The 17841-nt window shown below is 41.8% G+C and overlaps 1 protein-coding gene across 2 annotated transcripts in view; it reads right to left on the reverse strand.

Annotated features, from left to right (window-relative positions):
- Positions 1-17273, reverse strand: part of PRKCE (protein kinase C epsilon) — a 294416-nt gene extending 277143 nt beyond the window's left edge. The window contains exon 1 of one of the 2 annotated variants that reach the window (XM_035321702.1): positions 16436-17271. In XM_035321702.1, the coding sequence (XP_035177593.1) occupies positions 16436-16783 (348 nt within the window). In that variant the 5' untranslated portion in view covers positions 16784-17271. Of the gene's footprint in view, positions 1-16435 lie in introns of both variants that reach the window. The other variant, XM_035321703.1, reaches the window with a different exon arrangement.
- Between the last annotated feature and the right edge of the window lie 568 nt (positions 17274-17841).

Genomic DNA, 17841 nt, shown 5'->3' on the forward strand with positions numbered 1-17841 from the left:
TGTTAACTGTAATTAAAGCTGCTACCAGCCTCTCTTTCTCCAGGGAAAAAAGAACACACAGGTGGTAGAGAATAGCGTCTACTTTTCTAGATTCCTACTAGTAAAGAAAATCAAGCATGGGTTGGACATATGTGCCCAAAACAAATAAGGATAAGTTATTTAATCCCTCCCTACCCTCATGTATTATAGCTATTCTGAGCCAAAACCAACTTTTTTTTTTTTTTTCTTCCCTTTTCCCTTTTTTAAAATCAGGCTATCACATCTCTGTCTTTCCTGTTTCTCAGAACCAGGATCCCTCACAGGAGTTTTGATAAATGCAGCCTGTCAGAATGATTTCTAAATTCTGTCAGAAGCAGAAGTGAGGTACTTCTCATGTGAAGAGACACTAACAGCAACTGATGAAACAGTGACGGCAAGTACCACTGGGAGAGTAGCGTATAAGAGGAAAGAGGTATTGGAAAAGCAGTATCACTTAGGATAGCAGAGTTGAAGGAAAGTAGGATTGACGCAGTGGGGTTGAAGGTACAAGCCCTGGAATGTGGGAAGTGAGCTTTTGGACAGGGGACTTCCAAGGCACAGAGGAGCTATCCACCCTGGGTTTTCAATTACTCCTCTTACTGGCAACCCAGTTTTTGAGCAGAGATGCTGTCAGGACTGCTGAGTATCTGTTCTACACACTCTCCTTTTTGCTGCTGAAACATGTCAGCCTTGAGATGAACATCTAATGTACAACATTCATATTTTAAGAAGGGAGGACACAAATGTTAACTTCACATTGAAGTGACGATGACTGATACAGTCTCCCATTGTACAGCAGACCTGCCAACAATATTAATAAAGAAATCTGTATTCATCTAGCATTCATTCAATTCTAGTATTCATTCAAAGCATTCTTTCTTAATAAAGCTCATACCTAGTCAGTTTTGCTGCACCAAAAGAAAAGTAAACATGCTATACCAGGAGATTTCAAACGATTGTTTGTATTCAGGCACCATGTTTTCTCATATTTGCATAATGATAGTGCAAGAAAAACATAGCTTCCCTGCAGCCAAAGGCATCACACTGTTATAAGCCTACAGTAAGAAATCAGGCTGTTAACTTACTCCCTGAAACCACTATTCTGATGGAATTCCAGCAGCCACCTGTATTGAAATCAAGCAGATCCAAGAAAGGACTATACTCTAGGAGTAGTGATTTCTTGCTGTAGATCATTGACCAATGTGTTTCAAAATCAATATTAATTTTTTCATGGCCATACAGGAATGCTTAAGCCATGAGCTGAAAGTCAGTTCCCATGAACAGGTGAAAATTCAAAGTAACTGAAGCCATGAGTTCATCACCTTTGTACTCCAGTGCCTTAAAGTCTACATTATACCACGAAACTGATATTCTAGTCACTGACTACTTCTAGTATGATGGACCATAACAATCCACATTTTGACATTTTTTTTTCTGTAGTGTCTGGAGAATAACTTTCAGATGAAAAGACTGTAAGTAAAAACCTTAATGTTTACAAGTCCAGCTGTTAACCGTAGACTGATAAGGAAGCTCAGTAACATATACACAGCATCAAGAGACACAACAGAATGCCACTTCTCCACTGTGAAATGATTACAGAAGGTATGCTGTGGTGTTCCCTCTCCTGATGGGAGCTCCAAATAGAGTAAATAACTACTAACTTTGCAAAGCTATTTTAAGTAACTAAACTGACACTTCCTTTTAATTTGCACTGAATCCTGCTTTCTCAAATTCATAAAACCCCCATTGCTATAATCTGCATTAAATTTATCCCGCTCAGGTTCAATCGTGAAGCATAACGTGGTAACCCCAAGACATGTTAGCATATCCGGCCTACTGACTCTGTGGCTTTTTCAAAACCAGGGACAGCCTTGTGTAAACCACAGGCCAGCAGTCTGCCAGGCAGGCATCACCAATCTAACTTTGCTGTATCTGTTTTATAAACACACTCAGGTGCTGGGCTATGAGGCCCTGCTGCCCAGCACAGCTGCTCCTCAGCACTCAGCAGCTGCACTTAGTCCTTCTTCACACAGCTCCAGCTGTATGATCCTCAGCCTGTCCATAAAAACCTATCACATCTACTGCTAGTCTACAAGACAAGTCCCTGAAAATGGAAAATAAAAGATCTGTTTCTTCAGTTGAGTGACCCAAATAGAAGTGCATGAACAATCAAGCAACAAACCCTTCACCTTTACTTTTTGTCTGCAGTTGTCTTCTACCTTACTAACTGTACTTATGGGATTATAAATGAAATAAATCATGATGAGTTAGGATGACAACATACAAAGGTGCTTAGAACATTTAGTTCTAAATATAAAAGGGATTTATTTGCACATCCAGGTATTCAGTTCATTTGACAGCCTATGTACTACATTCATGAGCAGACAGGCTCCATACATGAGATACTCCAAGTGCATGCACTCAGGATACCTCTAGACTAATTTTTTCATTGTAACAGTAAGGCTGTTACTGCCCCCAGCTACTCATCCACAGAGGCCTCCCAGCTTTAAAATACTGACTCTGCTTTGAGCATCTGAAAGCCAGGTTTTATAGATCCATACCTGTACAGAGTGGGCTTCAGTGTCAAGAACGCAGCCAGACTGAGGCCCAGCATTTCTGTTTGTTCACTGGAATTGAAGGAAAACATCCCCACAATAAAGCAACTGCAGAATTAAAAAAGAATAAACTAATAAAAAAGCACAAAAAAATAAAAAAAAAAAACAAACCTGTCACAGCAGGCTGCAAAAGCTAAGCTACAAGAAGGAAATGCAAATGTGACAGTAAGAATCCTTACTGTAGGAAAGCAGAAATAAGAAGAATGCTGGATAGATGAGGAAGAAGCTGAAACACAGAGAGAGAGCTCTAACAGGTGTTAGTCAAGAAATAGCCTCATTTCAGGAACCTAGGTCTCAGCCCGAGGCTCCTCTCTGTACAAATGAGGATACCGATACCTCCGTTGCAAAGCTCCAAGAAGAAAAACGTAATAAAGCTTGTGCCTTCCTTCCAGGTGACATGGAGGAATAGTTTCGCCATCCATTACACTTCCTCTTAGGAAAGCTGTGAAGATGACTATGCTCAAGATTCTCCAGACTCAGATATTGTGCTAATGAATTTCATTACTACCTAAGACAGATAAGATCTATGTATCACTACATGTAAATCTAAAGCAGACAAAGGCCTCTCCTGGAACCATTAATACAAACTCTTGGGCTATTCATTTTATAAGAAGACTTATATCTTCATTATGAGTGAGTGTCCATCCCAGCGTTGCTTATTACTGACATCCTCATTTGTTTGAAGGAATTATGTGAATGGAAATAAAGGCAAAAATTACAGACAGAGGAGATAACAGGTTATATCACAAGTAGACGCAGGACAACTAGGTGCATAAAAACTTGTCTGACCAGTTAACATCATGCAAGATTACGATGAAGTTCTTACACATTATTGCACGGCTCACTAAGACTTCAGACCATAAAGTAATCAGGAGCAGGAGCAGTGCACTTTGTGCACTGTAAAAAAGAATTCGCCAACCTCACCTGTTACTACAAACACTGAGGAAAATAAAATAATACCAACAATAGCTGTTCTCATGTTTTCACATGCTATGTCATTTTGAAACTTTTTTTCAGTAAAGCCTGCTGCAAATAATTTCTATGTGTAAGCCGGTATATTACAAAGTGGCTTCATATTGTTGACCCTCCATCTTATTTACATGCTGCTTGGTTTGGCACACAACTTAAGCTTTAGCCTCTTTCTTTGCTGACTCATGTCAATAAAAACACTCCCTTAACTAGTCAGTTAGACAATCACTCCTTCTCCAGGAGCCATCAAACATTTTTTTTTTTGAACTTGGAATAACACCATTCATTTCTTTTGCATATTGCTGTTCGGAAAAGCATAGATTTGTATTTTGTTATGCGTTTTCTACAGCTTCTGTACTTCACTTCTATCTTGAAATAAAGCTAGAAAATAAAACTTCATAGATCTTATGTTGTAGTTTATTATCCAAAAGTGAGATAATAAGTTACCTGATTTTACAGCATAAGCTCCTTCAGGAAGGAGCTATGAATTTTCTCTTTCTGCACTGCCTAACACATAACAAGCATTACCAAAGAGAAAATAATAACTCCTACATCCAAAACTGTCACCCTACCAAGATGTATGTACGCATCCACACACTGTGAAGGCTCCAGCACATCACTCCTCTCTCACTGGGGATATCACTAGCATCAAGTAAATTTCTGCAGGTGCATAAAATGTCTCAGAGACATCCCATTATTTGCATCATAAAGTTGACTAACCATGCACAAAGGTGTTCTGCAGACCAGCACGCTGGAGCTGGGACGCAAAATTTACTTGCTAGTCTGCAAGCAGGGCGCAGAACTGATTCACAGTTGCTGGAAGAGCTGCAGACTTTTTGGCAGTTCTACAAAATATTCGGCCTGCGATTTGTCTTACTGATCATAGGCACAAGTACACCCAGGTCCCAAACACGGGAAGCTCATACACTCACAGCAGGAGATGGCCGCAGGGCAAAGAGGCTTCACCAAACTGCCTCTATTTCTCAGCATGCCTGCCTTCAATTTCAGAGGCTTTTTTGTTGTTGTTACCTCAGTCCTCCAGGAACAGCAAAAAAAGACAAAATGACGTTCTCACACTTCACATGTGATTTTTAATCTGATTTTAAAAAATGTAAACGTTGAATTATATTAAGGATCTTGAAAGCTTTACAGTATTAGTAACACTGGTACAGCAAAATAGCACTTGGCTGGAGAGTATGCACACATTTTAAATAAAATGTAATAGTTGGAGCATGTTAGAGCCTCTCAGTTTGATGTCCAGAGTACAACCAAGGAAGGCTAGAGATCAGTTTTTTTATTTTTTATTTTTTCAAATATCCAATGATTTACTATTGTTTTTATCAATGAAGTATGTCAGAGACAACTCTCTGAAAAATATCAATTGGAAGAAAACAAAAATGAGTGTACCAAACTGACGAGAAATCCCACAGAAAAAGACTGACCTTTCTGAAGAGCAAACTCACAAGCAATTCACCAGGCACTTGCAGACGGACTCACAAAATCTCAAAACCAAACTTACTACAGATAATAGGCTGAAATAATCACTGATGAAAAGACAGCTGAGAAACATTTTCAAAAGAATGTTGAATTGGGAGCTTAAATTCTTCAGTGACTTCCACATATTTGCAAAATTTACAGCAGGCCTCAACTCTGAGAAATACATGAAGCACACAAGGCATTAAGCACACAAGGGTTGGAGATGTAACTACCCACCTCTCTAAGCAGCTGGCAGCCCTTTAGAATCCCTGCGCACACAACTGAATCATACAAGCAATTTCAATGGTTTCAGGGACACAAGATACCACTCAAAGAAATTCCTGTTAAAATTAGTACAAGAACACCAGCTTTTAATTGGCACGCAGGCCAAATTAAGCCCTGTCTGCCCCCAGTCATTAGCATATGGCACACACTACTACTTTTTTGTATTTTTAAGGTATTTTTATTTTTTCTCTTACTCTCACATCTACTTACTAATAAAACCAATAAATAAAATGTTTTGCTTTTTGCACTGTCCTGGTCTATGGCAAACAGAGGGCAACTGCACTGATCGATGTACTGTAATGCTGTTGGAAATCGAGTGCCTTTCAAGAAACGATCAGGACCCCACATTCCTATCACATGATAGGGTATAAGATCCTGTACCCAAGGCATCTTGCAACACACGGACAAAACAGATGAAAAGAATCATGTGAACTGGCAAGGAAAGAGCACCTAAAGAGATCACAGGAGCTTGTGTAGGTGATGGTGTCCAGACTGCTAACACAGCATGGAATTGTAAAAAATCAGTCTAGTTGATTTTTTATTTTAAAACCTTTTACGCGGCCTTATAAAAAATGCATATGCAGAGCCACCTCCAAAATGTGACCACTAAACGAATATTCTTTTTATTGTAATGGACTTCACTATGTATACATTAAAATAAAGTATTGCATAAAGGTCATCAGAAAGAGCTACAAGGCAAGGCTTTGCTCTTTTGGGTGAAAAGTGCAGTCACTTGCTTCTGATACAATGGGTAACATTGCTACAAAATCATAGGGAGAGGTTAATAAAACTCCTCTTGTTTCTTTCCTCCTCTCAGAGCCTTGACACGGCCCTGAGAACTGGCTGGCACAAAGAGCACAGGAGTGGAATGAAACTTAAGGCAGCTTATCTCAGCCCAGTGACATTAGTACTTATCGTTAACCCTATATATTGTGCCTGTATTTGATTACTGCACTGGCAGTGCTCTAGCCCACTACTGATAAAGAAAAAAGCTCAAATGTAATAATACGGTTAATGACAGCTTTCATTGAATTACATGGAAAAATCCTGTAGTTCCCTAAAAGGGGGTGATCTCAAACATTCTTAAAGCAATATGGGATACTCGGAAATGCCTAGAAATTTGGGAACCACGGACTAGATCATAAGGGCTGTCAACTCCTTGAGGAGAAACACTACATTGTACAGAGCATCAGTATCTCCACAGAGCTGGAGTAAGATTTCCACTACTGCCTTTCCCCTTGAGATTTTGAGTTAGGGACACCAAGCAAAACTGAACCAATGTAGCTACTGCTACAGCTTTTCATACTGGTAAGTATTGTCTTACTATTTCAACCTGCTTTCTCTTGACTTGCACATGAACTGTAACCTTTTGAAGAGAGAAACCATAATTTTGATTAATAATAATAATGATAGACAATATTAGGTATTTTCTGAGATTAGGAGATGCTGCAAATTCCAATAGTCAGTACCAATTAAAATTTTGCAACTCTGTTTCCATTGCTTGGGAAAAATCCAATTTCCAGTGTCTGATCATCTTCCTTCCACACCCCACTGACAACTGAAACCAGAGAATTTTGCTTGAAGCTCAAAGCTACCGTACCACATTTCTTTCTTCAACCACTTCTGTAGAGTAACTAACTGGAAATTCAGTGTATCACATCTGATTGAAGATAACTGCTCAGACAGCCACTGGTCTGTTGGGTTACTTCCCTGCTGCTTGCTGAGAAGCTCAGTGGGGACATGCTGGGGATGGGAACTGCTGGGCAAAACTCACAGAGCTTTGGGCATTGAAGATGCTTCTAAGTCCTACTGACATGAGGGACTAACTGGTCCACCAGAGTGAGAAGAAGAGGGAGCAATGGAGTGATGGGAATAAAAGCAATAAAGATACAGAGGGAATCAATAACAAGAAAAATGAAGGAAAAGCTAGAACTTGCAGCTGGAAGATGAGGACTTGGTGATAGCAGTGGACTGAGGAGAAAAGAAGTGGGTCATGAGCTCAAATGCTCTAGAGGTGCCAAGGCAATATAAAGTCACAGGGAAGGAAAAGGCAAGGAAACTGAAAGGCAAGAAAAAAATAAAAATAAAAAAGAAAGAAAATAAAAAAGATTTCTCAATAAATCCAGCTAGAACCATGTAAGAAAGAGAACAAAGTGATTGTAGCACATGTAATGTTGAGCCTTTCCTTTTCCAAGCCATTCTCACTCATTGCTTTCATTGACTGGATCAACCTCTCCTTGAAGTAAAGTGAAGTTGACAGATGCCACAAAATCTTATACGATGAGTAAATACAGTCCCAGCAAGATGGTATTTGCAATGGGTCTCCGTAGAGATCTATAGCAGGGCATTTCATTCATGTAGCCTGCTAGCATTGCCAACAACAAAATTTTATGCAATCCTGTAAAGGTCATTCTATCATTTCTTGACCATCGTAAATCCAGAACAGATCAAGAAAGACAGAGAATTAGCAGCATGAAGCCAGAACAGATGATGAAGCCAAAAGAAAACAAGGAAGGAGAAAACACTATGTCATGCTGGCTTCTATGCATGAGACAAAGCAATGTAATTATAACCATTTCCTCATCACCTTTGCAGAATATGCACCAGTCTTCCCTTCATGTCTCCACCACCCGTGTCTGCTTCATTGTTACCCCTTCACTATTTATCTAAAGATACTTATAACTTTCAACATTTGACAAAGCAATATATTCTTAATCCTATCAAAAAGGCCAAGGTCCTGAAAAATGCAATGTTCTAAAAAGTATAAGACACCTTGGTCACCCTCAGTAAGAAGCCTGATACGTATTGATACTGTTGAGCACTTAAAGATACTAAGTTTGAAACACACTTTAAGTTTGCCTACCCTTCATTTAAGGGAATTGCATATAGAGGTATGATGAGGGCTGGCTGTTCAAACAATACAGACATGAAATTTATTTGGTAACATCTAGCCATTATTTATGCCTTTTTGTTCCTGCCTGTGATGAAACTGCCCAGCAGGACACCAGAAACAACCAAAATGATTCTATTGTCTGTAACAATTAAATCAACTCAAGTTAGCTGATATAAAGCAGAAATGGCTGCCTTCAAGCCTCTGATGGAATCAAACTTCACCTCTTTTAATTCTAAAAGCAATGGTCTTTCTTTACTTCTGTTCCTCAACAATTCAAGCCCTACAGAGTTCTATTGGGGGAGGAAGAGAAAAAAAGAAAAAAGAAAAAAAGAAAAAAGAAAAAAAAGAAACTCCCAGAACTATGTAGTATGTCTCTATTGCTGCTTCCAATAAAATAAATATTAAAACTCCTGTTAGATTTAATGGCAACGTGCCAATATCGCTAGGTTTTTCAGCAGTGCTGTTCAGACTTACGTGAGATTTTGGTTTCTGTAATCTCTGTTAAATCACAGCAATGACAATTTAATTAATTTTTTTTTAACTCATAGAGGTACATAAGCAAGAGGACACTCAGAAATCACCTTTACTAGCAATTCAAGCCACTGACTGTGACTAATGATCAGAGTACGTAACAATTCTGCAGATGTTCTTAAATCCTATTCATTTGCATTTTGCTTTACTACAATATAGTGTAAAGTAGATAGCTATCATTAAAGTTACCTAATCTCTAAAATTATTTACAAGTTTTACAGTTGCAGTTTCATACTTAATATTGCCAAATATACATCTAAAATCTTCTAGTGACTGCCTGCCAAACAGGAAAGTGGTTGCTTACAAAACACAAGGTTGAAACTTCTTGTCAGCCTTCTGCAATGACCGCTTTGCCCTCAGCTGGTAGAATCCCCTGTAACTGCTTCAATTTGCATGACTCAAAAGGGCAAGTGAGATAACCCCGCTCTTAAGACCTTACTCAGTCTAGCTTCTTGCAAGAGACAAAAGGGTTGGTTTGTTTCCCCCTCCAAACTGGCTGTTTTCCAAGCTGTCTTGGGACTTCTGATCTTGTTCCATATCCAGACAGTTCCAGCCCTACCTTTCCATGTGGACGCAGGGAAAGTCTCTTCTCAGTCCTCTCTGACCACAGACTTCCCATTACCGGCATACCCTGTCATTTCCAAAACCTCTCTTACCATGAATTGGATGGAGTAGATGTCTTTCTCTGTCTTACGGTCTAGTAACTGGAGTAAGGAAAAGGGGATCAAGCTTGTACTGGATAAGGCAGATATGAATTCAAGCATCCAATTCCAAGCAGGCAGGCTCTCACCTTGAATTCTTTTATAACGTGTATTCACACACACCCCTTCAAAATCTGAAAACCCCAAACCAGTTTGTTTAGATGGAAGTTTAATTAGGGAGTGGAAACTAACTGTACTTAGAGGCCAAGTACTACAATTCCAACTTAAATCCTCATTTCAGCAGTATTTAAAGAATTCTGGATGGGGAAGGTAGAGATTTAGTTTTGATGGCTGAGGAAAGCAGAAACCAAGCTTGCATATGTAAGATTTGCAGAAGAATAATAAATCAGTAAGGGTAAAATGAAAGTAAAGGATGTTGTTAAATGGTATTTATTCTCGGTTTTCCCTTGGAACACAGGCTCCGGTTCAGGAAAGAATTTAAACACACGCCTGCATGAAATGCAGTGAACCCAATGAACCCAGTGAGCTCAGTGGTTTGCTCACAACCATGAAGTTCTGCACAGTGTCTATGGAAGCGCCTGAGCTGCAGCAGTGATATCCACTGACTGAAAACTGGCTCAAAAAGAAGACGTAGGAATTGTCATCAGATTTGGACATCTCTAAAAGCCCAGCTTAGAACTAATACCTACGAATTGGATTCCATTACTGGCAGCTTCATTCTGCACTTTCTATAGAGCTCAGTAGAAGTGGTGTCATCACGAGGAACTCAGTACCAGCATTGGTATTAGCAGCAGTAAGAGGAGGTTCTGGCCAGTTGTAGGCTCAAATCCTAACCTACAAGTAATTCAGCACTAAGCGAAAGCCATGTTTGACTACACACTTTCCATGCCCTGAGCAATTTTTTCAGGTCCAAAGTGAGACTGAAAGCTACACACTGAGCAAAGCAAGAAAAAAAAAATAATACAGGTCAGTGAGCAACAGAAGGTCATCAACTAACTAGTCAATTTGCCTATGCCAGCTCATCCCTGCCTCTTCTACATGTGCAGCTTTCTGCTGCTGCCAAAAGGGCAGCTGGAGGATGTGGGGCAGCAGCAACTATTCATAATCCTCCTCCAGGTTTTTCTCCGTGCCTCATCTCTCCATTTCCCCACGTTGCCCTTTCCCTCTCCCTGCAGCAGTAGCTGCGGAGGCAGCTTTTTCCCCCTCTATGGCTCCTCAGCAGGCTGGGAAGTACTGCAGGTGAGCAGGAGCTGCTGCTAGCAGAGAACATTTCTAGCAGGGAGTAGGAGTAGCCTTGTGCAGCTGCAGAAAGGGATTGATACAAGGGAGTGGGTGAGCTGCGTGGTGACTGTACCACATCCCCAGCAGAGAGGGAAAAGAGGAGGCACGGGAGGGAGACAGGCCGGGGGAGAAGGCGAGGAAGCCCCTCCCTGTGCAAAGTGCTTTCCAAAATCTCCCATCTCCTCTTCTCAACCACCCACTCTCACAATTACACGAGTCCCTGCAAAGCCCTGCCACTCCCTGCTAACTCTCTCGCGCTCACCCCCCAGGCCTGACATACACCTTGCCCAGTGACAGCCTTGTAACGCAGAAATCCATCAAATGGGACAGCAATTTCCCTTCCATTTCAACAAATACTCTTCTGATAACAACGTTTTTCAGCAGCTCACAAACTGCAGTTTAGATGAGATGTAAAGCTTTCACGAGCTGCATCCTAGGCCTTTCAACACCATCAGCACAGATGAGTTCAGCCGGTAGATGAAAATAAAAATGAAAATACGCTACAATCACACTCTGTGAGCCCAATGACAACCTTCGACAGTGTAAGGAGCAAGCAGAGGTTCACATGCAGGCTGACCTGTGACAAAATATCACCATGATGCTCTCTGCCCACCAGCTATAGCAGACCACCTACTGACTAAAATGAGGTGCCACTTTAGGAAAAGAAAAGGCAGAAGGCTATTAAACAAACACTTCCCTCCCCCCCCCCCCCCAAAAAAAAAAAAAAAAAAAAAAAAAAAACACACTCTGATAAGCCCTTAACCAGTCTTCCCAGTTAATTCAGACAGGAAGAGATGGAAGGAGATGGTTTATTTCCCAAGTAAATGGACAGCTCACAGGACTGAGGACTCAGACGTGTTTTAATCCTTCCCCTGCTACTGCCTTCCTTCTCAATTCCTGAAACAGAAAAAAGAATACTGACATTTTTCTAAAGTGCTTTTGGATTTTCTAATGTATGGCTTGCTTGTTACTGTTATTGCCAGCAATTTCAAAGCCAGAAGCTGTCGTCTATATTCCGCCTTGCATCTGCTCCTTACGTCAAACACCTCTGACGAGAGGTCAGCACCGCCACATTCAGCACTGCATTACCCTGGATGCCTAACTCTAAAGGCTGCAGCATGGAGACCCAAGACACAGTCTTTCCAATAGGAACATTTTTGCATCAATGGTGCATTTTCCCCATTTCATTTCCCATAACTCATCATCAAATTGTTATTGAGATGTAACATTAATTCATAATAAACTTGCTGTATGCAACGGTGGCACAGCTGCATGACTAACTTCACATTAATAAAATGGAAATATGAAAGAATGTTTTTAAAAGCACATTTGAAAAGATCTTAAGAAAAGATCTGAAAGAACAAAAAAAAAAAAAAAAAAAAAAAAAAACAGAAAGCAGACATTTAAGACTAGCAAAGAAAATCTCACTGAAATCTGTGTTTTAATTCTTTCCTGACAGCGTTAGGGATTTTTTTAAAACAGCAGAAAATTGAACTTGTTTCATTAACCTAAATATAGCTGTAAAATATTTTCAGTAGAAATAGAGGCTTTTCTTGATAGATGTTGTGATGTTCCGACTGATTCAGTAAGTTCTGCTACTCAGCCTACAAAAGGATTTCTTAGGACGACTCAATAGGTTTTCTCGTGTAGTCAGGCTAATGGCTAAGACCCTTAGACGGAGTCCTTGGCATTGGTCCAGTTACAGATTTCATCTATCATCAACTCTGAAAAGTGGACATGAACTCAGAACCCATATTACCGATCATCCAAACACATAAACATCGATCGTTCTAATTCACAAAGTATAACCACAAGGCTAAATGTTAAAGGAATTTTCCTTAATTTTCCTTCCTGATTTAAATTCTATTGATAAAAGCATAGCTCTATCACCAACTTAGCTGCAACACTTACATATGCCAAACGTAAGAAAACTAGATAAAGACATGCTTCATTATTACATGCATCACCTAACTCAAAAGATAGAGCTAAAGCTTGCAAGTTAAGCTAGGCTTTTTTTCAGTCAGAACTTTCAGGTTGCTTACTGTTCTGCATTTCACATTTATCAAACTAAGTTCACCAACATCCTCTTGAAAATGCTTTTTGCCTTTCTGTATAATGTTTCATTGGCTTACAGAAAAATCTGTAATCCAAAGCTTTCTTTGAAACTGCAGTGTAGCCATTACTAAAAAATCTGCAAAACTGACACTGGACTGTGTTATGTCTGTATTGATGCACCACTGGAAAAGCAGCCATCTTTTTAATTGTCACTATACCTTTTTTAGAAACCAAAACATTTTTTTATTATTATTTATCTTCCTTTAAAAAAAAAACAAAAAAAACTCTCTGTATTTTGTTTAAAAGATTCCATCTGGTAAAATAAGAACAACTGTTAGGCCAGAACTTCAATCTTTCTGCACATATATGTTGAGGGAGTATACATATCATAAGGTTACAAATCACTTTTGCAACTGCGGAATACTCTGCAGACAAAAGAAACCAGAATTTTGCACATTTATCTTACTCGTCCTAACACAATAGACGCTATCATGATTTCAAGCTTTGTACTTGTTTATCATTAGTGTTTCCACTGTAACCATGGCATCAGTATATAGCACAGGCTTAACAGTGAGAAAAATACCCAGTATTTTCCTAAAAAACTCATCTCTTAGAAAACATACAGGGATGTGCAAAATGGCAAAGAATAATCAAAGTAGGTAAGCTGGCTAAAGAGAGGAATAGTTTCATTTTAGGGAAAAAAAAAAAAAAAAAAAAAAAAAAAAAAAGAACCAAAACATTATTTCTCTGCAAGCCCTTTTTTCATTTTGGACTTCTGACAAGAACCTAGAAATACGTTACGGGATAAGTCACATAACCTTGAGCCTGGTGCAGACATTATAAAACAAATACTGAATTTTCCTTACAAAAATGCATGCGGTATTATACGATATTGAATGCATTAAAGCTATTAATATATTGACAAAGGCTGTTCTCAGCATACGAGCTTTTTCTCAAAGCCATTGAAAAAGTGACAGTCCAATCCTGCAAGAACTGTTACATCATTCTGAAGGTAAAAAGGGGCAGCAATGCAACTACATTGAATATGTTCAACAAGTACATGGTTCCCCATTCCAACTTCTGGGACTCCTTGAAGGGATGCCCTCAGAATGGCATAAAAATGCTTTATAGTCTCCAGGAGTGTTTCTTAGGTTGCAATTGATATTTCAGGCAAGGAGGAATGAGCTCCTGTGATAGCTGCTTTTAATTTGCTTGCTATAATGTTGAGGAATAGTACTACAAAAATATCTGGCTTAAATGCCAAGAGCGAAATGAAGGAATTAGCCCTCTTATTACACAGAAGAAACTGACTGTAATGTGCCCGGTCTTAGTCTTACGTTGGTTTAGGCCACGTGCATTTTCCTCATCCTGTGAAAGCCATTCAACTAATTCATTTCAGAAAAGACTTATTTTTTTGCAAATTTTCATACAGACTCCAGACACTGATGAAGATACCAATAAATCTATGTGCTTCACTATACGCTCTATAGAGATGCCATGGCCACAGGCCTCGATTTAACTCAGTGAAATCAGATGAAAAAACAATGTGATTTTGTAAAGGCCAGTTCTCTGAGGTCCCTACCTATTAACAATCCAATAAACACAGTCGGTATTACAATAACAATGACATATTCAGTAAATAGGAAGATTTGGGAAAAGGTAAAGAACAATCCCATAAATGCCTGCCCCCCCAACTCCAACTGTGATAGGGTGGTGTTCTCTGTGCATTATAGGCACTGCACAAACACAGTTCACACTATGGGGACTTACAGCACACACACAAAAGAAGTAAATGATGCTTCAGAAACCATATTTCAATGAGCTAACCAATTAGGACCCAGTGCCATCTACTCAACTCTATTACATCAACAGACAACAACTGTAGTCACTCCCTTGTCTCCTCCCACCCAGTAAATGCTGGACAGCAATGAATCCTGGTGCAATAAAACACAGCATTTATCTGATTCAGCTATGTAGTTCCTCCCAGATTGTGTTTACAGAGGGCCTCAATCTGTTAAATTCCACTATTTATCTGGGGAACATGTTTGGATGTTTGAGTTCACCTTAAAAATTAGAGTCAGCATGTACCCTCACACACCAGCCCACCAAAAATCAAACTCAGCATCTATAACCAGATCCGGCAACAAACTCAGAATGTGTACCATACGCAGAAAGAACATATGTAATTATTTCCTCACTAAAAATCTGTGATGACATCCTCATCCCATTGGCCTCAAAGATGAAGCACCCATTGTTTACAGAAGGACCACTACTTGATTATCATTCAGCCCAGGTAAAAGACATCTGCAATACTGCTGCATTTGTCTTTTCCTGATTTGGCATTTTTTTTCTTTGCCTATCGCCCAGTTTTACAACCCAAGCTTATTAACATGTAGCTTGTATTGAGCATCAGAATAATCTAGATCTTAATTGTCACGATGTAACATACATAGCTGAAGTGGGCAACATTTTAAAGTTGTAAACATTAAAGTTGTAACAGTAAAGTTCTTCAGCTCTTAATCAGCATAAATAGAGCACAATTCTTTCACACCTTTCCATTGTTCTGATATCTCTTTCTAGCATTGCTTTAAGTAAAGAAGCTCCAAAGGATACATGAAACTCTGAGCTGTTAACTCTTGCTGTTTTCACTTTGGTCCTGGGTTCTTTGTTTGCCAACAAAATGTTCCCCTGCCTAGTATCTTTGACCATAATAAATAAACACGAAAAGACGAGCATGAACGTTTCAGACGGCTTGTCAAGCAGGGCACATTTAAAAATCAGAAGACAGCTAACATCATTCTATTGCACGTCTCATATAAAGAATATACCATTTAACCGTTTAACTGCAGAAATGTGCATATTCATGTTTCCTGTGCTGCTTTTTGTTTTATTTTCCAGTGTTAAATCACAGCACCGGAGGCTGTCTGACCAAGGATTTGCCAGCTTTTTTGTATCCCCACTGAGGCACGTTAGCCTCTGGGTCTTTAAGATGCAGCAGAAGCTGTTAAACACATTGTGCATGCAGGCAGCAGAATTTGCCTGGTTGGGGCCAAAATCCACCAGAACCCTTTTATCATTTTCAGGCATTTGAAGAAGCACTGCATTAGGTCTATGCACAAAGGTCCAGACCATCTAGGGGAAGAAGGAGTATCAGCATCGATGCAGTCAGCTGTCAAGCAATATGAGGACCCCAAAGTGTCTCAGATCAGAGGTCAGACCTGCATTTTTAAGGCTTGTCATGACCTCGTCACGGCTTCGTCAGTTCACACCGAAGTGAAGAACTCAGTCTAAGAGCTGGCTCTGGGTTTTGCAGTGATGCTCTGTACGGATGTATTTGGTCGGCGGGTTTCAAACACAATAAGACAACAGGACTTGTGTTTATGTAACATAATTTCAGAAGCTGAAGTGGTAATTACACATCTCTTACTTAGATGCACCCTAATTTTCTTTCTTCCTGTGTCTGCAGACCACATGCATTAGATACACAGTAACCATGACTATCTCAGTATAACAAAGCATGGAAATAATGAAAAGCTTCCAGAGCCATTACATGCCCTTGGCAACCTAGCTTTGCAATACAGCTGTTGCACCCAGAGCAGTGCCACTGAACATCATGTGCACACGTCCGTATCTGCGGCGCGAACACTCACCCAGTCCTCGAAGTGGCGGCTCCCGTTCTGCAGCAAGTCCTCAAACTGGATAGTGCAGTTAGCTACAAAATCGTCGTACCCGATGGGGGCATCGTGGAAAACAGCCATCTCTATCTTCCTGCCGTTGCAAACGTCGGTGACAAATTCGTCGTTCCAAGCGGGACTGTTGGTCTTCTGCTTGGTGGAGGTCTGCCCGATCCTGGAGTCGTCCACATTGAGGGCTATGTAAGGGTCCAGCAGAAAGGTCTGTGGCCTGGGACCCACCGCATGCCTCAGCGACCACGCCGTGGGTTTCAGATTCACCGCCTCGCAGATCTTGATTTTCAGCAAGCCATTGAAAACCACCATGGCTGGACGGCTGCACTTTTCCTGGGATCAAACACTCGCACAACGCGCTCGCACAGAGAGGGAGGGAAGGAGGGAGGGAGGGAAGGAGGGAAGGAGGGAGGGAGAGAAGGAGGGAAGCAGGGAAGGAGGTCTCGCCAATAAATAGGGGGGCAGGTCTGAGGGGGGGGAGCGGGACGCAGCGCGGCTCCGACCCTCGCCGTGCCGCTACCTCTGGTTATTTAGCCTTTGCTCTTGCGACACCCAGTGAATGCATTTATTTTCTCGCCCGTGTTTCTAACGGAAAACAAGGGAGGGGGGCCGCAGGGGAGGGGGAGGCGTCGGCGGCTGCACAAACCCCCCAAAAGCCGGGCAGGGCAGAGCCGGGGGGGCGAGCGAAAGCCTCCTCCCTCCTCCTAGACCATAATCCCGGCTCGGGCCGTGCGAGGGAGGCAGCGCCGCGACCCGAGGCTCCCGCACACGCCAGCCCTGCCCTGGAGCAGCACCGCACCGCTCCACGCACACGCACGAACACCCGCACGGATCACCAGCACCGGCCGCCCCCCCAGCCCTGCCTACGGCACAGCCTCCGCTCAGCAGCAGCCATCCACCCGGGGACCTTCCATCCGCGCCGCAGCCCGCAGCAGCAGCAGCACCGGCAGCAGCCCCCGCGCCTCCTCCTCCTCCTCGTCCTCCGCCAAGGCCGGGGACCCAGCGCGGCCACCCCCGCGCATGGGGCGCGGAGCGGTGCGGAGCGGAGCGGGGCTCGGCGGGCTCCGGCTGGGCGGCCGCCGCCCTGGCGATGGGCAGAGCCGCCGCCTCCCTCCCTCCCTCCGTCCGTCCTTCCCTCCCCGCCTCCCGCCGCCGCTCCGCCGCTCGCTCCCGTGCAGGAAATGCGCAAAAGACGTCAGTGTGCGAGCGTGTGTGAGTGTGTGTGTGTGTGTGTGTGTGTGTGAGAGAGTGAGTGTGCGAGGGGAGCGTGCCAGCGGCTCTGCGCCCAAAGTTTGGCCCGCGGGGGGAGCAGCGCGGCCCGCGGGGGGCCCTCGGCTGCGCCTGCCTTTCCTCAGCCCTCGTTTTCGTCC

This window comes from Oxyura jamaicensis, chromosome 3 (genome assembly GCF_011077185.1).
Source record: "Oxyura jamaicensis isolate SHBP4307 breed ruddy duck chromosome 3, BPBGC_Ojam_1.0, whole genome shotgun sequence".
NCBI lineage: Eukaryota > Metazoa > Chordata > Aves > Anseriformes > Anatidae > Oxyura > Oxyura jamaicensis.